Source organism: Cyprinodon tularosa, unplaced genomic scaffold (assembly GCF_016077235.1).
Source record: "Cyprinodon tularosa strain WSP-4 unplaced genomic scaffold, ASM1607723v1 ctg422, whole genome shotgun sequence".
NCBI classification, from domain to species: Eukaryota; Metazoa; Chordata; class Actinopteri; order Cyprinodontiformes; family Cyprinodontidae; genus Cyprinodon; species Cyprinodon tularosa.
The window spans coordinates 1010001-1036079 of record NW_024039144.1 but is presented as its reverse complement, the minus strand read 5'-3'; the positions used below and the strand labels follow the sequence as shown (position 1 = coordinate 1036079).

Here is a 26079-nt window from a genome sequence, read left to right as displayed (position 1 = left end):
ATGACAGCATTCAATCATCACTGCAGAATAAGAGGTTACGACATAAAAACCAGATAGATGCAAAGCGAAGAGCAACCTTCCAGGTCGTCCCTCCCTGTTTCTCATGTATGTAGAAACTCCTGTCAAAGCTGTTATTCTCTGTGTCACAGTAAGTTCAAGGCGCCACAAGGAGCTGGTCGTCCTCCAGAGTGTCATTAGCCTCCAACCACTTCCACTCTGGAGGAGTCCCCGCTGGGAACGTCAGCCAATCCTGACAATAACTCCCCTCACGTGTTTGAGTCGAGGTTAAAGTGGGAACTTGGGGAGGGGGGGATCTATTTCACCTCACTTTGAGAAACACAGAGGAAAACTCATCTGATCTTTTTGGATGACAATCGCTTTTCTGTCCTTTTAAAGGAAAAATCTTCTTATTTTCAGAATTCAAACTTCTGAAAGTACTTTAAATATAAAATTATTTCATCCTGTTCAATAAATTAGTATTTTTAATTCAGAGTAATTTTCATGTGAATGTGCTTTACTGGAGGCATCCAAAGAACACTACTGCTGCCTACTGGTTTGTGACGCCACGGTGCGGTATCGGCTGTTGATCAAGTCCCAGTGCTGTATCTGGTGTTTGTCACAACGCGCTATTATCCAAGTCATCTTGAAAACATTCTTCTTCCAAATGTTGGCTACATATTACGGGTTTTTTCTCTGGCCAGAAGTTCGATGGCAAATCCTCCCTCTTCAAGTCGGCGATCCAACGACCAACCCGTCCGTGGAGGATCAGGAATCAGAAAGGTGGAATAACTCTTTTCTTTTCACTTTTACCCGATGTATTCCAGCATCCAGCTGCCATGCACGTGGGCATTGTCAGTTTCACTATAGCTCTGGTGAATTTCAATGGTGAAGTCCTCTGGAAATCTTCAATAACTGTTGTTGATTGCAGATGTGTCTAGTAGTTCCCATTGATTTAGCTTGTAAAGTGGGGAGAATGGCGCTAGGCTTACCGCACCGTGACGTCACTGCTGGAAGATGGCAGGAGGGAGGGGTTACTATATTTGGGCAAAAATGGCCGCTCCCAGACTCAGTGATCGCGAAAAAAAATAGTTTATTTTTGTTTTATTTTTACTTATTAACGCTAAATCACTGCGAACATATTCATTTTAGGTATAAATAATGATCCATTGATTATTCCTTGGTGTCTGGACTTTTCCTTTAAAAACTTGTAAGAAAAAAAACAAACAAAAAAAAACCCAATAGAAGGTAAAAATAAAAATAAACATTATAAACTGCAAAAAAATGTAAATCTTAATAATGTATTTTTTCTTAATTTTTTGTCTTTTGTCTGAATTTTGTCTTGAACTGAGGAGGTAAGCCACTTTGCCAATTGAACAAGACAATTTACGTTAAAATAAAAAAACACAATTGCTTTCTCTTATTACTTTATTCTCTTATTTTAAGAGTAAAAAATACTCTTACTTATTTACCTACTCAAATTAAGAGTAAAGAAATGCATTTAAGGAAAATTTTACTTATGTATGTAGATCGTTTTTGCAGCGTCCCAAATCAGCCTAAACATAGATGAGCTTTGCACTGCAAAAACAGTGTATTTACCCTTAATTTGAGTAGGTAAATAAGGTGATCTGCCAATGGAATTAGTATTTTTATGCAAAAAAAAAATAAAAAATTAGACAATATGCAATTGAAATAAAACAATGAAGTAGTTTTTCTCTTATTTTAAATATAAATTGTTTTGTTCCATTGGCAAAGACTCTCACCTCTTCAATTCAAGAAAAAATCACTTATTTTAGGAAAAAATGACGTACTAAGATTAACATTTTTTGCAGTGTGTGGGCAGAGAATCAGCTTTTCTGCGGCTCCTAAATAGTCAAACCCATTAAATATTAATGTAAACATCACTTTAAGAGACAAAGATAAATAATTAATGATATGCCATACAGGACTCCACATATCTGCGATCTTTGTGCCTGTTAACATTTTCTAATTCATGCTTATAGCTATTTAAAGCCGGTCAACTGTTTCAGCGGGATAACAATCCTCAGGAAGTTATAAAGTAGATAACATCTAATGGCTCGACTCCCAACAGCCCTCACTTCAATTTGCAGAGCAAAGCTGCTGAGGTAGCCTCGATCTTAGATAGTTCAGCCTGCTGCGGGCGGCACTGAAAGGCAAACGGTGAAAAAAGAGCCGTATTTGTACGTGGATATGAACCGGGGCTTAGCTGCCTTTTACGCAGAATATTTCCCATGGGAAGGTAGAGACGGCCCACAGCAAAGCTCCACGATCTGCCTCTGTTAGGAGTGAATCATTACAAACATCTACTGATCGCCTCTTCCAGTGTTTAGCAACAAACTTCCTCCCCATGTGTGTCTGTTTAACATGTGCAGGAGGTGACTTCCCTGTCTTGGAAATTGTTTGGAGGATTTTCTTAGTACTTAAAACAGAGAAAAGAAACTATGTGAGGCAATTGTATGTCCATCAATTAACTTTAATCTGCAAAAACATTTCTTTTTCAGGTAACTTTAAAACGTCTGTCTCAATCTGGATGATTAGTCAAACCAAACTCTCATTATTGTTGTTAAGTATTGTTTAAAAAAGTCTTATCTGAATGTTTGTGAGTAACATGGCTATCATGCCAACATAGCAGTTGAAACCATAACTTAATCCCATGTCACACCTTCATGATTTAGCCATCAAAATCTGCAAAACATATGGAGACGTTTTGTATACACTATGAGCTGAAACGCACTGGAGGGGCATAATTTACAGGTATGTTTTTGGATCGTTGACATAAGTTAAGTATAACAGTGGAAAAAAATCTAAATCTTGATAAGTAATTTTTTCTTAAAATAGGTGCGTTTGTTCTTGGATTAAGGAGGTAAAAGAGACATTTTGCCAATGGAACAAGACAATTTCACTTAAAATAAGAAAACACAATTGCATTGTCTTATTTCAAGTGCATATTATCTAATTATCTTATTTTAAGAGTAAAAATACTAATTCCATTGGCAAACTATCTGATTTACCTACTCAAATTAAGGGTAAATAAACTTAATCTAAGAGATTTTTACTTATTTCTCCAGTGAAGTTACTCATAAGTCGTGGCGTCTAGCTTAATCAAAACCTATGAGCACAGGCATAACTTTCTGAAGGACTGGTGTGGACATGTCCCACCAATAATCTCTGCAGCTAACTGTGTTCTAAGGAAGAGGATTAGGGCAGTGGTTCCCAAAGTGTGGGGCGCGCCCCCTAGGGGGGGCGCAATGCCATTGCAGAGGGGGCGCGGGAAGCGGTATGGATGAATAAAAAAAAAAAAAAAAAAAAACAGTGCTTGCTTGACTGAGCATAATGGACAGTTGTGACACTGCAACCCAGATTTGAGAAGATCTGCAGCAACAAGCAGGCTCACTACAGCCACTGAAAAAATGGGAGGGTTAAAGTACAAAGAAAAAACTCTCAGGGAGCTGTTCAATGTTTTCACTCCATTTTGCACAGAGGCTTTTTTATTGTATTGATGATAGCAAAGTTAAATATTGTTACAAATTAAAAAAAAACAAACAAATATGTTTAAAATAACACAGACAACAAAGAAACCTCTTCTAATCTACAGTATAGAACTGAAAAAAATACAGTTACACAAGTGTTCCACTGTAAAGATGGTGTGTAGTTTGTTTTGTTGCAACCTGAAGAGTGAAATAAACTTCAGTGGAGTTTGAAAACAAAATATATGTATAGGTTTATTATATCTGGTTGAACAATATGTGTGCCCAGTTGATTTATTTGTTGATGTTTTTTTTTTTGGGGGGGGGGAATTTTATTGTAATTCAAAGGGGCGCCCAGAAGAAAATCTTTGGGAACCACTGGATTAGGGCCACTGAAAAAAAAAAAAAAAAGGTTAACTGATATTTTAAATTTCATTTCAGTTTATTATGGGAAAAAAGTTGAATTCTGAATTCTCAGAGTTCTGACTTTAATCTCAGAATTCTGACTTTTTTTCTCAGAATTCTGACTTTAATCTCAGAATTTTAATGTAGATGGGCACCATGAAGGAAGAGATGTGGGAGCTCTCAGCTTCACTGACAAATATGTGAGTTGTTGAGAGGAACAGTGGCACATTGGTGGAAAATGACGGAATTAGGCAACTTTTTACGTGCCTGAGGGGTCCCCTCATTAATGGAGGAGCAGAAGGTCATTAAAACAAGAGAGCTAGTCTCTAAAACAGACATGGCTACGGCTTGATGCTAACATGTTTGTTATCTGTCAGAAATCTGAGAAAAAAGTCAGAATTCTGAGATTAAGGTCAGAATGTTAAACTGAAATAAAATTTAAAAATCAGTTAACTTTTTTTATTTCAGTGGCCCTAATTCTCTTCTGTAGTGTTCAGAGCGTTTTGAGACTTGAGTGTTTTTTTTCCTCTCTGCCGCTGCTCCCTTGTCCCGCCTCTCGGTGTAACATCATCGGATCTCTTGCATTGAGTCATCGGATTTGCTGTCGCATTTCACTAACGTACAAAGTCGCTAAGTGGCTGGAGGAGAATCACAGCAGCAATCAGTGACTATTATTCAGCAGCTACCTTGATGTTTAAGCAGAAGTTAGGAGACGGGTTGGTAAAAAACGTATCCAACGTGTTCCAGACGAGCAGCTAGGGTTAATACCGCGATCAAAGACATATTTTTATGCAGACCAGGCGCCTCCTGGTGCATCACTGCCCCCCTCAGGACACTGGCTTGCCCATCATTTCGCGGGCATTATGGTGCTGTGTGTTATGCATACGTTATTGCTGTTGTTGGACATAAGTTCTGGACTTGTTACGAATACTCTATGTATTCGCCCAAAATTGAAAAAATCCATAGAATTTCAGCGTATGCCAGCGTTTTAGGAGATTCTGGGACGTCAGGCATACGCTGGATAAATCGGCAAGGATTGACGGTGTTAGGAATCCAGTCTGTGTGGGTTGTGTTTTTGTGTTTTCCCCTTCCACCACCAGGTGGCGCCCTGTTCTCGTTGCTCCTCCCACACCCCTGCGGCTGGTTGGCTCATTACTGAGGACTTCTTAAGAAGTGGACTGCCACTACTTCGACGCCAGAGTGTTTGCCAGTTTTGGGTACTCTAGCCAAGCTGAGTTTAGCTGAGTCTAACTGAGTCTTTGCTTCTCTGAGTCTAACGTGATTTTTGTCTTTTGCCTTTCGGCAGGAAGTCATCCTGCATATTGGATGTTTGGCCTTCTCCCCCTGGAAGGATTGTTTGAGCTTCACACTGAGCAGGGGATTAATCTCCACACGTCCCGTTCAAGTTCTCCAGGAAATCTAAGTGGCAGTCCGTTCCATTGCTCCTCAGGAACAAGCCAAACCAAAACCTGTCCGCCCTCCAATGAGTCCCTCAATCTCTGGAAAAACCAACACCGACTGGACTCTGGGAAGAAACCTTTCTTCGCAATCATGAGTCCCGTTTATCTCTGTTTTTGCAAGACGTCGTTCAAAGTTCCCACGGACCCTGATCTAACCTCTGTGAACTTCCCCTCTCACTTCCAGTTCCCCTGAATCCAACCCAACTGTACTCCTCAATAAACCTGTTAAACTTTTACTCTGGTTTCTCTGAGTGGTTTCCTGCATGTGGGTCAGATCTCTTAAAAACATCATGACAGACAGGGCCCTTAGCTCCCAACTGGAACCCAAGTCACTAAGCGCTGGTTAAGCTTTTATAACCCGGCCTGAATGGCATGTCCTGTCATTTCAGTTTCAGTTATAAATCTTTCTTTTTGTGTTTTTATTTTTTATTTTTTATTTCCTTTTTATCAAACTATATTATTGAACAAAGCGGCCTGTGGTTTTTGTATGGGCCACCTGTCTATCACAGGGCAGCAAAGAGAAAAACAGAACAGACAATGATTTGGGCACGTAAGTGGGAGCAACCAATAAACCTAATTCATAATTCTAATCCTGGTTAAATCCTACATGATGGAAAAGCAATGGTAGACTTTTATAACTTTGAGGATAAATGTGCTCCCTTCTAACATCTCAGCAAATCAACCTCTAATGAAAAAACAAATGAGAACAATTTCACCTCGTTATTTGGCTTCAGGTTAAACGGTTTTATAATCTCACATTTCGCTCTCACTTGATATTTCATTTATATAGTGAACTTTTTTCACTGTAACTTTTTATATGTTTCTCCCTGCTATTCAAAACAGGGAAAAAAACCACACAGCAGTGCCCATGTGTCTGTTTGATAGTGCATATTGACTCACGTGGTGAGAAGCCAGCGGGACTGCTTAGCCAGGCCCAGACAGGCCAGCAGGCAGATGATCAGGTCCAGGATGAGGAGCAGAAGGTAGGTTAGCCACCTGGAGACACAGACAGAAGTAAAAATTAAACTACTATATGTCACTGAAACGGATCAATTTGTTAAAAATATGGTTCTATAAGGAAAAAACATGTCTTAGAAGCATATTAACATTAAAACAAGTAAACTAAGCCATTGGTTTTTAAAGCTGATTCCAGTCTATAAACTAAAAAAATAAAAAGACCCTTTAAAAAGACGCTTTTAACTGTTCACATTAGAATCAGTATATTGAGATCGGAAACATTGACTATGTGAAACAGAAGGAAAAATAAACTGATGGTTTTAGCAAAAAGTGCTGGATGGATGGATGGATGGATGGATAATAGAGGAAGGATGGATGGATAATAGAGGATGGATGGATGGACAATGGATGGATGGATGGATGGATAATGGATGGATGGATGGATGGATGGATGGATGGATGGATGGACAATGGATGGATGGATAATGGATGGATGGATGGATAATGGATGGATAATAGAGGATGGATGGATAATGGATGAATAATGTATGTATGGATGGATAATGGATGGATAATGTATGGATGGATGGAGGGATGGATGGATGGATAATGGATGGATGGATGATGGATGGATGGATGGATAATAAAGGATGGATTGAGGGATGGATGGATGGATAATGGATGGATGGATGGATAAGAGAGGATGGATGAATAATGGATGGATAATGTATGGATGGATGGAGGGATGGATGGATGGATAATGGATGGATAATGGATGGATGGATGGAATGATGATGGATGGATGGATGGATAATAAAGGAGGGATGGATGGATGGATAATGGATGGATGGATGGATAATAGAGGATGGATGGATGGATAATAGAGGATGGATGGAGGGATGGAGGGATGGATGGATGGATGGATGGATGGATGGATGGATGGATAATAGAGGATGAATGGAGGGATGGATGGATGATGGAAGGATGGATGGATAATAGAGGATGGATGGAGGGATGGATGGATGGATAATGGATGGATGGAAGTGATGGATGGATGGATAATAGAGGATTGATGGATGGAAGAGATGGATAATCGAGAATGGATGTAGGCAGGATTGATACTAGCGTGATTGTGGATGGTATGGATTAATAGAGGATGGAAGGAATTATGAATGGATTGCTGGTAACTATATGCATGATGGTTGGAAGGGATGGATGGATGGAATGGGATGCTGGATGGCAGGATACTAAACTGCTGGATTGATAGCAACAGGATGTATGGTATTTATAATAGAGTCTGTCTGTCTGGAATGGAATCAATAGATGAAGGAAGGAGTGGATGGCAGGATGGATGCTGTGATGGATGGACAATGATGGATGTACGGATGGATGGATGGGATGGATATCTGCTGGCTAATGGATGGATCATAGGGCTGGATGGAGGGATGGATGTTGATGGAAGATGGATGGGGATGGCTGGTAATAGAGGTGGATGGGTGGCTGGATGGTGGCTAATAGTGGAGGGAAGGAATGGATGGATGGAAAATGGATGGATACTTGCTGATGGATGGAGGGCTGGATGATGGATAATGGAAGTATAATGTCAGGATGGGCATGGAAGGATGTATGTATGGATGGATACTGTATGGATGGATGGAGGAGCTGGATGGTGGGTAATGGATTGCATAACTGGCAGCTGATGGATGGAAGGAAGGATAATAATAACAGGATGGCTGGAGGGAGGATTTATGGAAAATTTGAAGTCTTTATGATAATAGAGGAAGGAAGGAAGTGAGGGATTTATGGATACAGATGATGGATTGAACTGATAAATAGCGGTAAGTTGATGGAGGGTAGGCTGGATGGAATGGAAGGATAATCAGAGGATGACATTATTATGTAATTATGATGGCATGATGTGCTTGATACAAAGCTGCAGGATGTCGGGTCTGGATGGAAGTATAATGGGATGGATGAGTAATAGGATGGGCTGGATCCAAAGGATTTAAGTATGTGATGGATGGATGGATACCAGGATGGATGGATAATAGAGGATGGATGGAAGGATAATAGAGTACTTATTGATGGATGGAGTGATGGAAGGAAGGAAATGGGAAGGAATGGATGGATAAATCGAGGATTACTGGAGGGATGGGAAGGATTGAAGGCAGGAAGGATGTATAATAGAGAAAGGAGGTGAGGGATGGATGGTGTAAATGGATGGCAGTTGATGGCTTGATAATATTTATGTATGGATGGCATGCCATTAAGTATGTGCATAATCGAGGATGGATGGATGGAAGGTAATTGAGGATGTGATGGCTGGCTGACAGGAATGATGGATCAATATGAGGGTGGATTGTGGAAGGATGGATGGATGTGGTGGATGATGGCTTGAATTGTATTGAGGATCATAACGGATGGATGGATGTATACTGGAGTGATGGATTGTACTAGCGTATGGATTGGATGGGCTGATACTATAGTATGTACTTAGGTATGGCTGTATGTATTGATGGAATGTACATGGATGGAGGAATTATAATGGGATGGCATTATGTACATGATTTAAGTGCATTTATTTATAAATTGTCTTGAAAATGTTAATTGAAAATATAGGCTTGAATGAGTGAGAAATTATTAAGTGAAGTAAGTATGAAATTATTGATCCTAGGATGCATGGATGGATTGATGGAAAATGGCTGGATGGATGCATGGGATAATGTATTGGAATGTGATGGACAAGGCTGGTTAATAGGGATGGATGGATGTATGGAGGATGGTGATGGATGGATGGATGGAGGGATGATAATAGAGGATGTCTGGCTGGAAGGATGGATGGATGGATGGATAATGGATGGATGGATGGATGGATATGGATAATAGAGATGGATGGATTGATAATAGGGGCTGGATGGATGGATGGATATCGAGGATGGATGGATGGATTGGATGGGGATAATAGAGGATGTATGGCAAGGTGGAAGGATTAATTTAGAGGATGGATGGATGGAGGAAAAAGAGGATGGATGGGATGTATGGATGGATGGATGGATGATGGAAGGATGGATGGATGGATGGATGGATAATAGAGGATGGATGGATGGATGGATGGATAATAGAGGATGGATGGATGGATGGATAATTGATGGATGGATGGATGGATGGATGGATAATAGAGGATGGATGGATGGATGGATGATGGATGGATGGATGGATGGAGGGATGGATAATAGAGGATGGATGGATGGAAGGATGGATGGATGGGTGGATAATAGAAGATGGATGGATGGATGGATAATAGAGGGATGGATAATAGAGGATGGATGGATGGATGGATAATAGAGGATGGATGGATGGATGGATGGATGGATGGATGGATAATAGAGGATGGATGGAGGGATGGATGGATGATGGAAGGATGGATGGATAATAGAGGATGGATGGAGGGATGGATGGATGGATAATGGATGGATGGATGGATGGATGGATGGATGGATAATAGAGGATGGATGGATGGATGGATGGATGGATACTAGCGGTGGATGTAATTCAGGATGGATAATAGATGATGATGGAAGGATTGGATGGATACTAGAGGATGATGGATGGATGAATGGATGTAAGGATAAGAGAGGATGGGAATGTGTGGAAGTATTGCTGGATGATGGGATGGATGATGGATGGATGGATGGATAATAAGGATGGATGGATAAAGGATGGATGGATGTGATATAGAGGATGGATGGATGGATGGATAATAGAGGATGGATGGGGGATATGATGGATGGATGGATGTGGGACAATGATGGTTGGATGGATAATGGTATGGATGGACCAATGGATTGATGGTGGATGGATGGATAATGGATGGATATTGTATGGATAATAGGGGTATGGATGGAGGGATGGATGGAATGATGGAAGATGGATGGATGGATGGATAATAGAGATGGATGGCAGGATGGATGGATGGATGGATAATAGAGGATGGATGGTATGTATGGATAATGATGGATGGATGGATGGATGGATGGATAATAGAGGATGGATGGATGGCTGGGATGGTGATGGATGGATGGATGGATTGGACGGGATGGATAATAGAGGATGGGGATGGATGGAAGGATGGCTGGATGGATACTGGATGGATGGATGGATAATAGAGGATTGGCATGGGTGGATAATAGAGATGGATGGATGGATGGATATAGGAGGATGATGGAAGGGATGGGTTGGATGGATGATAATAGAGGATGGATGGATGGATGGATGGATGGATGATGGATGGATAATGGAGGATGGATGGATGGATGGATGGATAATTAAGAGGATGGATGGTTTTGTTTGTAGGATGGATGGATGGATGGATGGATGATGGATGGATGGATGGATTGGATGGATAATCGAGGATGGATGCTGGATGGATGGATGTAATAGAGGATGGATGGAATGGGGATGGAATGGATCCTGGAGGATGATGGATGGATAATAGAGGATGGATGGATGGATGGCATGGATGGATGGATGATGGAGGGATGGTAATAGCGGATGGATGGATGGAGGATGGATGGATGTGAAATGGATGGATGGTATGGATGGATGGATAATAGAGGATGGATGGATGGAGATGGATAATTGAGGATGGATGGATGGATGGTGGATAATAGACAAATGGGATGGGATTTGGGGGTGGATGGATGGATTATAGAGGATGGATGATGGATGGATTTATAAGAGTATGGATGGATGGATGGATGGATATTAGAGGATGGATGGATGGATGGATGATGGTTGGATGGAGGGATGGATAATAGAGGATGGATGGATAATGGATGGATGGATGGATGGATGGATGGATAATAGAGGATGGATGGATGGATGGATGGATAATAGAGGATGGATGGATGGATGGATAATAGAGGATGGGTGGATAATGGATGGATGGATAATAGAGGATGGATGGATGGATAATAGAGGATGGATAATAGAGGATGGATGGATGGATGGATGGATGGATGGATAATAGAGGATGGATGGATGGATGGATAATGGATGGATGGATAATAGAGGATGGATGGATGGATGGATAATAGAGGATAGATGGATGGATGGATAATAGAGGATGGATGGATGGATGGATGGATAATGGATGGATGGATAATAGAGGATGGATGGATAATAGAGGATGGATAATAGAGGATGGATGGGATGGATGGATGGGATGGATGGATGGATAATAGAGGATGGATGGATGGTGATAATGGATGGATGGATAATAGAGGGATGGATGGATGGATGGATGGATGGATGATGGGATGAGTGGATGGATAATAAAGGATGGATGGATGGATAATGGATGGATGATGGATAATAGAGGATGGATGGATGGATGGATTTAGAGGGATGGATGGAGGGATAGATGGATGGATGGATGGATGGACAATGATGGATGGATGGCTAATGGATGGAAAATGGATGACAATGGTATGGATGGATGGATGGATATAGAGGAAGGATTGGATGGATGATATTAGAGGATGGATGGATGGATGGATAATGGATGGATAGATGGTTAATAGAGGATGGATGGATGGGATGGATGGATGGGATGATGGATGGATGGATGGATGGGGGATGGGATAATAGAGGATGGATGGATGGAAGGATGGATGGATGGATAATGGATGGTATGGATGGATGGATGGATTAATAGGAGATGGCTGGATGGATATAGAGGATGATGGATGGATGGATAATAGAGGATGGATGGATGGCATGGATGGATGGATAATAGAGGATGGATGGATGATGGTATGGATGGTAATAGAGGATGGATGGATGGATTAATAGAGGATGGATGGGGTGGATGGATGGATGGATGTATGGATGGATGATGGAAGGTTGTGGATGGAATGGATGGATATAATAGAGGATGGATGGTGGATGGATGGATGATAATAGAGGGATGGTTGGATGGATGGATGGATGGATAATAGAGTTGGATGGATGGATGATGGATGGATGGATGGAATGGAGGGATGGATAAATAGGTGGGATGGATGGAAGGATGGTGGATGGATAATGGATGGATGGATAATAGAGGATGGATGGGTGGATGGATCATAGAGGACGGGATTGGATGGATGGATAATAGAGGTTGGATGGATGGCTGGGGGATAATAGAGGGATGGATGGTTGGTATGGATTATAGAGGAATGGATGGATGGATAATAGAGGATGGATGGATGGAATGGATAATAGAGATGGTTTGGATGGATAAATAGAGGATGGTTAAATAGTGGATGGTTGGATGGATGGAATGGATTAATAGAGGATGGATGGATGGATGGATAAGGTGGATGATTAATAGAGGATGGATGGATTGGATGGATAATAGAGGATGATTGGATGGATAATGGATGGATGGATATAGGAGGATGGAGATGGATGTGGATGGATGATGGGATGGATAATAGAGGATGGATGGATGGAAGGATGGATGGTAATAGCGGGATGGATGGATGGATGGATGGATAATGGATGGATAATGGATGGATGGATGGATGGGGGTGGATGGTTGGATATAAGGATGGTTTAAATGGATGGATGGGATGGATGGATGGATGGGATGGATGGGATAAGTATGGATGGTGGAGGGATGATGTTGGATAATGGATGGATAATGGATGGATGCTGGATGGATGGATGGATGGGATAATAAAGGGATGTATGGAGGGATTGTAATGGATGGATAATTGGATGATGAGGAATGGATATAAGAGGATGGATGGAGGGTTGGAGGGATGGATGGGATGGAAAAATTTTTTTTAAAATAGAGGATGGATGGAGGATAATAGAGGATGGATGGAGGATGATGGATGGATAATAGAGGATATGAATTGAGGGGATGGGATGGATGATGGAAGGATGATGGATAATAGAGGATGGATGGAGGGAGGGATGGGATGGATAAGGGATGGCATGGGATAATATAAAGGATGGATGGAGGGATGGATCGGATGGATAATGGATGGAGGGTAATAGAGGATGGATGGAGGTAATAGAGGATGGGATGGAGGGAGACTGAGGGTTGGAGGGATGGATAGCGGATATAGAGGATGGATGGAGGGGATGGATGGATGGAGATGAGATGGATTGGTGGGATGATCGGAATATTATAGAGGATGGGATGGTTGGATGGTTGGATAATAGAGGATGGATGGATGGATGGATGGATAATAGAGGATGGATGGATGATGGATAATGAGGATGTGGTTGGATGGATGAATGGATGGAATGGAGATTAGAGGATGGATGGATGGATGGATGGTGGATGGATGGAATGGATAATAAAGGATGGATGGATGGATAATGGAATGGATGGCATGGATAATAGAGGATGGTGGATGGATGGGATAATAGAGGATGGATGGAAGGAGGAGGGATGGATCGGATGGATGGGACAAGGAAGGTGGATGGATAATGATGGTGGATGGACTATGGATGGATATGTGATGATAATAGAGGATGGATGGAGGGATGGATGGATGATGGAAGGATGGATGGATGGATGTGATAATAGAGGATGGATGGATGGATGGATAAGGATGGAATGGATTGGACTGATAATGGAGATGGATGCGATGGATGGATGGATGGTATGGAATAATTGTGGGATGGATGGATGGATGGGATGGATGGATGATGGTGGATGGATTTGGATGGAATGGGGGATGGGATAAATAGAGGATGGATGGATGAGGATGGATGGATGGGATGATAATGGACGGAATGGATGGATGGATGGTGGAGGATAATAGAGGATGGATGGGTTGGATAATAGAGGAGTGATGGATGGTATGGATAATTATAGAGGATGGATGGATGGAGTGGATGGATGGATGGATATTAGAGGATGATGGATGGATGGATGATGGATGGGGGATAATAGAGATGGGAGATGGATGGATAATTGAGGATGGATGGGTGGATGGATGGATGGATGGGATGGATGGGGATGATGGAAGGATGGATGGATGGATGGATAATAGGGATGGATGGATGGTTGGATGGATAATAGAGGATGGAGGGATGGATGGATAATTGATGGATGGATGGATGGATGGATATATAGAGGATGGATGGATGGATGGATGATGGTGGCGGGATGGAGGGATGGATATAGAGGATGGATGGATGGAAGGATGGATGGATGGATAATGGATGGATGGTATGGATGGGTGGATAATTAGAGGGTTGGATGGATGGATGGATAATAGAGGTATGATATAGAGGATGGGATGGATGGATGGATAATAGAGGCTGGATGGATGGATGGATGGATGGGATGGATGGATGGTACTAGAGGATGGATGGAGGGATGGATGGTGATGGAAGGATGGATGGATAATAGAGGATGGTTGGAGGGATGGATGGATGGAGAATGGATGGATGGTGGATATGGTATGGATGGATGGATAATAGAGTGGTATGGATGGTTGGAATGGATGGACTGGATGGGTATTAGAGGATGGATGGATGGATGGATGGATAATAGAGGATGGATGGATGGATGGATGGATAATAGAGTATGGATGGATGGATGAATGGATGGATACATTAGAGGATGGATGGGTGGATGGATGGATGGATAGGATGGGGATGGATGGATAATAAAGGATGGATGGATGGTAATGGATGGTATTGGATGGATAATAGAGGATGGATGGATGGATGGATAAAGAGGATGGATGGAGGATGGATGGATGGATGGATGGATGGGACAATGGATGGAGGATGGATAATAATGGATGGATGGACAATGGTTGGATGGATGGTTGGTTGGTGGGAGAAGGGTATGGATTATTGTTGGGGTGTATAGTGGTTGGTTGGTGGGAGGGAGGGATGTTGGTAAGGTTGGTTGGAGGGAGGAGTTATTAGTGGTTGGTTGGAGCGGTGGGATTTTTTAGTGGTGGGAGGGTGGGATGATAAGGATGGTGGATTATATGGATGGTTGGAGGGTTGGTTGGATGTGGATGGGAATGGATGGTTGGAGGGGTTGGGATAAGGTAGAGGATGGATGGATGGAAGATGGAGGTTGGATTTTGGATGGGAGGGATGGATTGGATTTTAGAGGTTGGAGGGATGGTTAATAGAGGATGGATGGGTGTTGGATGGTTATTGAGGAGGGATGGGAGGGATGATATTTAGTGGAGGGATGGATTGGATGGACTGGATTGGATAATAGTGGATGGATGGGAGGGTGGTTGGATGGATATTTGAGGGTGGAGGGGGGATGGATTGGAGGGATGGAGGGAGTGGTAAAGGATGGTGGGTGTGGTTGGATTATAGAGGAGCGGATGGAGGGATGTTTGGATAATTGGAGGATGGATGGTTGGATGGATGGATGGTTTTGGTTGGTGGGATGGATGGATAATTGAGGTTGGATGGAGGTATGGTTCGGAGGGTTGGTTGGATTGGGATTGGGATTATATGTGGAGGGTTGGGTGTGAAATCGATGGATTGGATGGATATTGGGATGGATGGAGGGTGGGTAGTTGTGTGGTGGGTGGGGTTGTGGGTGTTGGTGAGGTTGGTAGGTAGGGTGGGTGTTGTGTTTCGGGTAGGAGTGGGAGGGTGGTGGGAGGGTGGGTTTAGTGTGGTGGGTTGGTGGTGTTGAGTAGGAGGGTTGGTGGGTGGGATGGAGTGGTGTGGGTGGGAGGGGTGGTGGGTGGTGGGTGGGATGGTGGGTTGGAGTTGTGAGGTGGGTGAGGGTGTTTGGTGGAGGGAGGGTGGGTGGGTGTTGTTGTGGTGGGTGGGTCGGTGGTGGGTGTTGTGTGGTGGGTGGTGGGGTGGGTGTTGTGTGGTTGGAGGGGTGTTGGGTGTGTGGGAGTTGTGAGGTGGGTGGGAGGGTGTTGTGTGTTGGTGTTTTTTTTACGTGGGGTATGGCATGGGTCGGGAGCCAGGAGGGCTAGGGCGGGGTTTTGGAGCCGCTGTTGCCGGGGCCAGAGGTGGGATAGTGTTGGCGGGGGTTTGTCTACGGGGCGCAGCGAGTAGCGATTGGTTTGGGTGTGGGATATGTGAGCTCTGGGGGGGGAACGGCGGAGGGGGGAGGTGGGCGGAAGGGCTGGGGGGTGGTGTTGCGAGAGGAGGGGGGGTGGCGGTGGGGTGGTTTGATGGGCGGTGGGGAAGTGGGATGGTGTCTGGGTTGGGGTGGGCGATGGGCGCCTAGTTTGAAGTAGTGGGGGGGGGGGGAGGGCGGCCTGGTGGGGGCGCGGGGGTGGGTGTTGGTATAAGTTGGGCGTGGCGAGTGGATTGGGGTTGTAGTGGGCAAACGTAAGGCTTGTAGTGGTTGGTGGGTGATGTGAAGCGTTCAGTGAGTGGCTTAGAGGTATATTAGTGTTTTACTGGACTATAGAGGATGGATGGATGGGGATGGATAATAGAGGATGGATGGATGGATGGATAATGGATGGATGGATAATAGAGGATGGATGGATAATAGAGGATAGATGGATGGATGGATAATAGAGGATGGATGGATGGATGGATGGATGGATGGATAATGGATGGATGGATAATAGAGGATGGATGGATGGATAATAGGAATGGATAATAGAGGATGGGATGGATGGTATGGATGGATGGATGGATAATAGAGGATGGATGGATGGATGGATAATGGGATGGATGGATAATAGAGGATGGATGGGATGGATGGATGGATGGATGTGATATGGATGAGGATGGATAATAAAGGATGGATGGCTGGATATTGGATGGATGGATGGATAAATAGAGGATGGATGGATGGAATGGATAATAGAGGAATGGCTGGAGGATAGATGTGAAGGATGGACAATGGATGGATGGAGGTTAATGGATGGAGGGATGGACAATGGATGGATGGATGGATGGTAATAGAGGAATGGATGGATGGATGGTGGATAATAGAGGATGGATGGATGGATGGATAATGGATGGATAGAGGATAATCGATGATGGATGGATGGATGGTTGATGGAGGGATGGATGTTGGATGGATGGATGGAGGGATGGTTAATAGAGGATGGATGGATGGAAGGGCGAATGGATGGATAATGGATGGATGGATGGATGGATAATAGAGGTTGGTTGGATGGATAATGGCTGGATGGATGGTAATAGAGGTGGATGGATGGATGGATAATAGAGGATGGATGGAGGGATAGATGGAGGAATGGATGGACCAATGGATGGATGGATGGATAATAAATGGATGGATGGGGATGGACAATGATGGATGGTAGATGGAAGGATAATAGAGGGATGGATGGATGTGGATGGATAATGAGGAGGAGGAATGGATGGATAATGGAATGGATAGATGGATAATATAGAGGATGGAATGGATGGATGGATGATGGATGGATGGATGGAGGATGGATGGAGGGATGGATTAATAGAGGATGGGATGGATGGAAGGATGGATGGCTAATGGATGGATGGGATGGATGGATAATAGGAGGATGGATGGATGGATAATAGAGGGATTGGATGGATGGATTGGATAATAGAGGATGATGGGAGGATGGTGGGGGGGGGCATGGATATAGAGGATGATGGATGGATGGAAGGGATAATAGGGATGGATGGATGGGATAATAGAGGATGGATGGGTGGATGGATGATGGATGGGATGATGGGAAGGATGGATGGATGGATGGATAATAGCGGATGGATGGATGGTGGATGGATAATAGGGATGGATGGAATGTATGGATGGATGGATGGATAATAGGGATGGATGGATGGATGATGGTTGGATGGATGGATGGATTGGATGGAGGGATGGATAATAGAGGATGGATGGATGGAAGATGGATGGATGGATTTAATGGATGGATGAATGGAAGGATGGATATAGAGGATGGATGGTGGAGTGGATAATAGAGGACGGATGGATGGATGGATAATATAGGATGGATGGTTTGGATGGATAATAGAGGATGGATGGATGGATGGATGGATAATAGAGGGGATTGGTGGATTGGATAATAGAGGGATGGATGGATGGATGGATAATAGAGGAGGCTGGATGGATAATTAGAGGATGGATAATAGAGGATGGATGGATGGATGGATGGATGGATAATAGAGGATGGAGGATGGAATTGGCTAAATGGATGGATGGAATAATAGAAGGATGGATGAATGGATGGATAATCAGAGGATGGCTGGGATGGATTAATGGTGGATGGATCATAGAGGATGGATGTGATGGATGGATGGATAATAGAGGATGGATGATTGATGGATGGATGGTAATAGAGGATGGATGGATGATGATGGATGGATAATGGATGGATAATGGATGGATGATGGAGGGATGGATGGATGGATAATGGATGGATTAATGGATGGATGGATGGATGGATGGATGATGGAATGGATGGAAATGTATGGATGGATGGGAGGGATGGATGGATGGATTAATGGATGGGATAATGGATGGTGATGGATGAGATGGATGGATAATAAAGGATGTATGGAGGGATGGTGGATGGATAATGGATGGATGGATGGATGGATAATAGAGGATGGAATGGAGGGGAATGGAGGGATGGTGGAATAATAGCGGATGGATCGATGGTAATAGAGGGATGGATGGTAGGGATGGATGGATGGGATGGATAATAGAGGATGAATGAGGGATGGATGGATGATGGGATAGGATGGATGGATAATAGATGATGGATGGACGGATGGATGGATGGTAATGGATGGATGGATAATAAAGGAGGGATGGAGGGATGGATGGAATGGATAATGGATGGAATGGATAAATAGAGGATGGATGGATGGATAATAGAGGAATGGATGGAGGGATGGAGGGGATGGATGGATGGTGGGATGGATAATTGAGGATGAATGGGGGATGGATGGGGATGATGGAAGGAATGATGGATATAGAGGATGGAATGGAGGGAATGGATGGATGATGGATGGATGGATGGATGGATAATAGAGGATGGATGGTATGGCTGATGGTTAATAGAGGATGGATGGATGGATGGGATGGGATAATCGAGGATGGATGGGCTGGATGAATGGGATGGATGGAAATAGAGGATGGATGGGTGGATGGATGGTGGTTGGATGATGGATGGATGGATGGATAATAAAGGGATGATGGATGGATAATGGAATGGATGGATGGATAATAGAGGATGGATGGATGGATGGATATTAGAGGATGGTATGGAGGGATGGTGTTGGTATGGATGGATGGACAATGGTATCGGATGGATGGATAAGGATGGATGGACAATGGATGATGGGATGGATGGATTAAAATGGTGGATATGGATGGATAATAGAGGAGGGATGGAGGGATGGGTCGGATGATGGAAGAATGGGATGGATGGATGGCTGGTTAATAGAGGAGGGAATGGATGGATAATGGGATGGATGATGGATGTATGAATGGATAATGGATGGATGGATGGATGGATGGATGGATAATAGAGGATGGATGGATGGATGGATGGATGGAATGGATGGATGATGATGGATGGATGGGGGGATGGATATAGAGGAAGGATGGATGGAAGTTTTGGATGGATGGTTGGGATAATGGAGGGATGGATGGACTGGATGGTAATAGAGGATGGATGGATGGATAATAGAGGATGGGATGGTATGGATGGATAATAGAGGATGATGGATGGATGGATGGATGGATGGATGGATAATAGAGGATGGATGGATGGATGGATGGACTAATAGAGGATGGATGGATCGGATTAATAGAGATGGGAGGGTGGATGGATGGATGGATGATGGATGGGATGGATGGAGGAGGCATGGGATGGATGGATAATAGAGGATGGACGGGATGGCTGGATAATAGAGGATGGAAGGATGGATGGATGGATAATTGTTGGAGGTTGGGATGGATGGATGGATGGATAATAGAGGATGGATGGAGTGGGATGGATGATGTATGGATGGTATGGAGGGATGGAATATAGAGGATGGGATGGATGGAAGATCATGGTATGGATGGATAATGGATGGTGGATGGTATAGAGGATGGTATGGGTGGCTAATAGAGGATGTGGATGGATGATAATAAGAGGATGGATGGATGGATGGATAATAGAGGATGGATGGTTGGATGGATGGATAATAGAGGAATGATGGAGGGAATGGATGGATGATGGAAGGATGGATGGATTACTAGCGGATGGATGGAGGGAGTGGAATGGATGGAATAATTGGATGGCTGGGGATGGATGGATGGATGATGGATATAGAGGATGGATGGATGGATGGATGGAATGGATAATAGAGGATGGATGGATGGATGGATGGATGGATAATTAGAGGATGGGATGGTATGATGGATAATAGAGGATGGATGGATGGATGATGGATGATGGATGGATGGATGGAGGGATGGATTAAATAGAGGATGGATGGATGGAAGGATGGATGGTGGATGGATAATGGATGGATGGATGGAAGGATGGATGGTAATAGAGGATGGATGGATGGATAATAGAGGATGGATGGGATGGATGGATAATAGAGGATGGATGGATGGTGGATGGATGGATGGATAATAGAGGATGGAGGGATGGGAGGATGGAGGATGGATGGATGGATGGATGGATTGGATGGATGGGATGGATAATAGGGATGGGATCGGATGATGGATAATAGAGGATGGATGGGTGGATGGATGGATGGATGGATGGATGATGGAAGGATGGATGGATGGATAATAGAGGATGGATGGATGGATGGAGGGGGATAATAGAGGTGGGACTCGGATGGAGATGGGATGGATATGATGGTGGATGGATAATGGAATAGAGGATGGGATGGATGGGAATGGATGATGGATGGATTGGTGGAGGGATGGATAATAGAGGATGGATGGATGGAAGGATGGATGGATGGATAATGGGTGGATGGATGATGGTTGGATGGTGGATGGATGGGTGGATAATAGAGGATGGATGGATGGATAAGGAGAATAAGGATGGTGGAATGGATGGATAATAGAGGATGGTGGATGGATGGATGGATAATAGGAGGATGATGGGAGGGATGGATGGAATGAGTGGAAAGGGATGGATGGATAATGAGGATGGATGGAGGGATGGATGGATGGATAATGGATGGATGGATGGTGGATGGAGGATAATAGGGATGGATGGATGGATGGATGGAATGGATAATAGAGGATGGATGGATGGATGAATGGGATGGACGGATAATAGAGGATGGCATGGGTGGATGGATGGATGGATGGTGATGGATGGTATGGATGGATAATTAAGGATGGATGGATGGGCTAATGATGGATGGAGGATAGATATAGTGATGGATGGATGGATGGATAATAGAGGATGGATGGAGGGATGGATAGGGATGGATGTTGGATGGTACAATGGAATGGATGGATGGTTGCGATGTAATGAGGAAATGGATGGTTAATAGAGGAAGGATGGAGGGATGGTGGGATGATGGGAGTGTTGGAATGGATGGATTGGATAATTGAGGATGATGATGGATGGAGGGATGGATAATAGAGGATGGGTGGGAGAGAAGGTTTTTGGAGGATGGTTGGTTGGGTGGGTGGGATTAGAGTGGATGGAGGGATGGGATGGAGGGATGATGAGGATGGGAGGTAGGGCTGGTAGGGATTATGTGTGGTGGGAGGGTTGGTTGGTGGGAGGGTGGGAGCTTAGGGAGGGTGGGTGGGTGGGTGAAGGTGAGGGCTGGGGATGGGTGTTGAGTGGAGGGAGTGTGGGTTGGAGTGGGTTTTCGGTTGCGGGGGTTTCAGGGTTTTTTTTTTTCTTGATTTATTATCTTTTGTAGTTTTGGGGGGTTTTGGGGATGTTTTTTTGGGGTTTTGTTGGGTTTCTAATATGTGTTTGGGATTCTTTTAGGGTTGTGGGGTTTAATATTTGTACTTATTAGTGTATTGTCATTTGGGTGGGGGTGTAGATGTTTTTCGGGGGGGGGTTTGGCTATTCGTTTTTTAGAAATGAGGGTGGGGGAGAGTGGGGTTTTGGGTTTTTTTGGTTATAGTTTTATATTGGGGTTTGTGGTTGTTTTTTTTGGGGGTGGATTATTTTTAGTGTTTTTTCTTTTTGGGGGGGGTGTTTTATTTTGTTAAGGAGTTTGGTTATTTTGTGGGTTTATTGCTTGTTTTGGAGGGGGGTTAGGTCGCGTTTTAGTTATTATTTAGGGGGAGGTGGTTTTGTTGAGTTTTTATGTTATGTGTGATAGGGGGCGTTTATTTTTTTCGTTATTCTTTTGGGGTTTTTTATGGTTTTTAGATGTTGTGGTATGTTTTATGGTGTTTTTTTTTGGTGGGGGGGGTTTTTGGTTGGGTTTCATCTTGGGCGTATGGGGGGTTGTGTTATTTTTTAGGGTTTCTTTTGGTGGTATTTTAGGTTGGTTCTTATTTTTTTATTTATTTTTTTTTTTGTTAATGTGATGGGGTTATGCGGTTATGTGGGGTTTAATTTTCATTTATGGTTTGGGGGGTTTTTTTTTTGGGGGCGAGGGGGTATGGTTTATTTTTAATTGGGACGGGTTTGGGGGGTTGGTTTTATTTCTATTGTGGTATCACTTCTCTTTATGTTATTTTGTTTGTGGGGCGGGGTGTTTTTATACTTTAGTATTGGGGGGTTTTTTGGGGGTTGGGGGTCAATTTTTGAGGTTTCGTCGGGTTTTTTTTGGGTTGGGCTGCTGGTTATTTTGTTGATTTTTGGGCTTTGGAGGGGGGTTAGGAGGGGGGGGTATGGTCTTATTTTATGTGGGTTTTGGTTTAATTGGCTTTACATTTTATTAGGAATTAAATTAGAGGGATGGATGGGTGGATGGATGGATGGATGGATAATAGAGGATGGATGGATGGATGGATGGATGGATGGATAATAGAGGATGGAATTGATGGATGGATGGATAATAGAGGAAGATGGATGGGTGGATGGATGGATGGATGGATGATGAAGATGGATGGATGGAGGATAATAGAGGTGGATGGATGGAAGGATGGATGGATAATAGAGGATGGATGGATGGATGGGATGGATATGGATGGATGGATGGATGGGATGGATAATAGAGGATGGATGGATGGATGTGATGGATGGATGGATGGATGGAGGGATGGATAAATAGAGGATGGATGGATGGGATGGATGGAAAGCGATGGATGGATATGGATAATGGATGGGATGGATGGATGGATGGGCTATAGGGAGGATGGGATGGATGGATGGATAATAGAGGATGGATGGTGGATGGGGATAATAGACGATGGTATGGTGGGATGGATGGATGGATAATAGAGGATGGATGGAATGGATGATGGATAATAGAGGTTGGGATGGATGGATGGATGGATAATAGAGGATGGATGGATGGATGGATGATGGATGGATGTTGGATGGATGGATAATGAGGATGGATGGATGGATGGATGGATAATAGGAGGATGGATGGAATTGATGAATGGATGGATAATAGAGGATGGATGGGTGGATGGGATGGATGGGATGGATGATGGATGGTGGATAATAAAGGATGGTTGGGAATGGATTACTGGATGGATGGATGGTTAATGAGGAATGGTGGATGGATGGATAATAGAGGAGGATGGAGGGATGGATGGATGGATGGATGGGGGATGGACAATGGATGGAAGGATGGATAATTGGATGGATGGACAATGGATGGATGGATGGATGGATGGGGATAATGGATGATAAAGTGATGGATAATAGAGGATGGTGGAGGGATGGATATGGATGATGGAAGGATGGATGGATGGATGGATAATAGCGGATGGATGATGGATGGGGTTAATAGAGGATGGATGGATGATGGATAATGGATGGATGCGATAATAGAGGAATGGATGGATGGATGGATGGATGGATGGATGATGGAATGGATGGATGGATGGAGGGATGGATAATAGAGGTGGGACTGGATGGAAGATGGACTGGATGGATTAATGGATGGATGGATGGATGGATAATAGAGGATGGATGGATGGATAATAGAGGATGGATGGTGGATGGATAATAGAGGATGGATGGGGGGAGGATAATAGAGGATGGGATGGATGGATGGATGGATGGATGGATAATAGAGGATGATGGATGGATGGATTGGATGGATGGATAATAGAGGATGGATGGGTGATGGATGGATGGATGGATGATGGAAGGAGGATGGATGGATGGATAATAGAGGAGGATGGGATGGATGGATGGATTATAGAGAGATGGATAGATGGAATGGAGGGATGGATAATGGATGGATGGATGGATGGAGATAATAGAGGATGGATGGATGATGGAGGATGGATGGATGGGGGATGGTTAATAGAGGATGGAAGGATGGAAGGATGGGATGGATGGATAATGGATGGGATGGGATGGATGGATAATAGAGGATGGATGGATGGATGGATAATAGAGGATGGATGGATGGATGGATAATAGAAAATGGCTGGATGGATGGATGGATGGATGGATATTAGAGATGGATGGATGGTAATAGGAGATGGATGGATGGATGGATTTGATATTAGAGGATGGATGGATGGATGGATGATGGAGTGGATGGAGGGGATGGATAAATAGGAGGATGGTATGGATAATGGATGTGATGGATGGATGGATGGATATTTTAAGGATGGATGGATGGATGGATGGATAATAGAGGATGGATGGATGGATGGATAATAGAGGATGGGTGGATAATGGATGGATGGATAATAGAGGATGGATGGATGGATAATAGAGGTTGGATAATAGAGGATGGATGGATGGATGGATGGATAATAAGAGTGATGATGGATTGGATTGGATTATGGATGGATGGTTATAGGATGGATGGATAATAGAGGTAGATGGATGGATGGATAATTAGAGGATGGATGGATGGATGGATGGATGGATGGATAATGGATGGATGGTAATAGAGGATGGATGATGGATAATAGAGGATGGGATAAATAGAGGATGGATGGAATATGGATCGGATGGAGGGATGGATGATAGAGGAGGGGATGGATGGATGGATAATGGATGGAAGGATAAATAAGAGGATGGATGGATGGATGGATGGATGGATGGTGATGGAGGATGGTCGGATGGGATTAATAAAAGGATGGATGGATGGATAAATGGGATGGATGGATAGGATAATAGAGGATGGATGGATGGATGGCTAATAGAGGATGGAACATGGAGGGAATAGATGGTGGATGAGGATGGACATGGTATGGATGGATGGTTAATGGATGGATGGATGGGACAATGGATAACGGATGGATGGATGGTAATAGAGGGATGGATGGATGGATGGATGGATAATAGAGGATGGAATGGAAGAATGGGATAATGGATGGATAGATGGATATAGAGGATGGATGGATGGATGGATGATGGATGGATGGATGGATGGATGGATGGAGGGATGGATAATAGAGGATGGATGGATGGAAGGATGGATGGATAATGGATGGATGGATGGATGGATAATAGAGGATGGATGGATGGATAATAGAGGATGGATGGATGGATGGATAATAGAGGATGGATGGATGGATGGATGGATAATAGAGGATGGATGGATGGATGGATGGATAATAGAGGATGGATGGATGGATAATAGAGGATGGATGGGTGGATGGATGGATGGATGGATGATGGAAGGATGGATGGATGGATGGATAATAGAGGATGGATGGA

The 26079-nt window shown here is 43.7% G+C and overlaps 1 protein-coding gene across 2 annotated transcripts in view; it reads right to left on the bottom strand.

The window, feature by feature from the left end:
• The window catches only part of ttyh2 (tweety family member 2), a 153274-nt gene that overhangs the window by 27221 nt on the left and 99974 nt on the right, over positions 1–26079 (bottom strand). For both annotated transcript variants that reach the window (XM_038299282.1, XM_038299283.1), the window contains exon 5: positions 6251–6346. In XM_038299282.1, coding sequence (XP_038155210.1) covers positions 6251–6346 — 96 coding nt within the window. The remainder of the gene's footprint in view (positions 1–6250; positions 6347–26079) is intronic.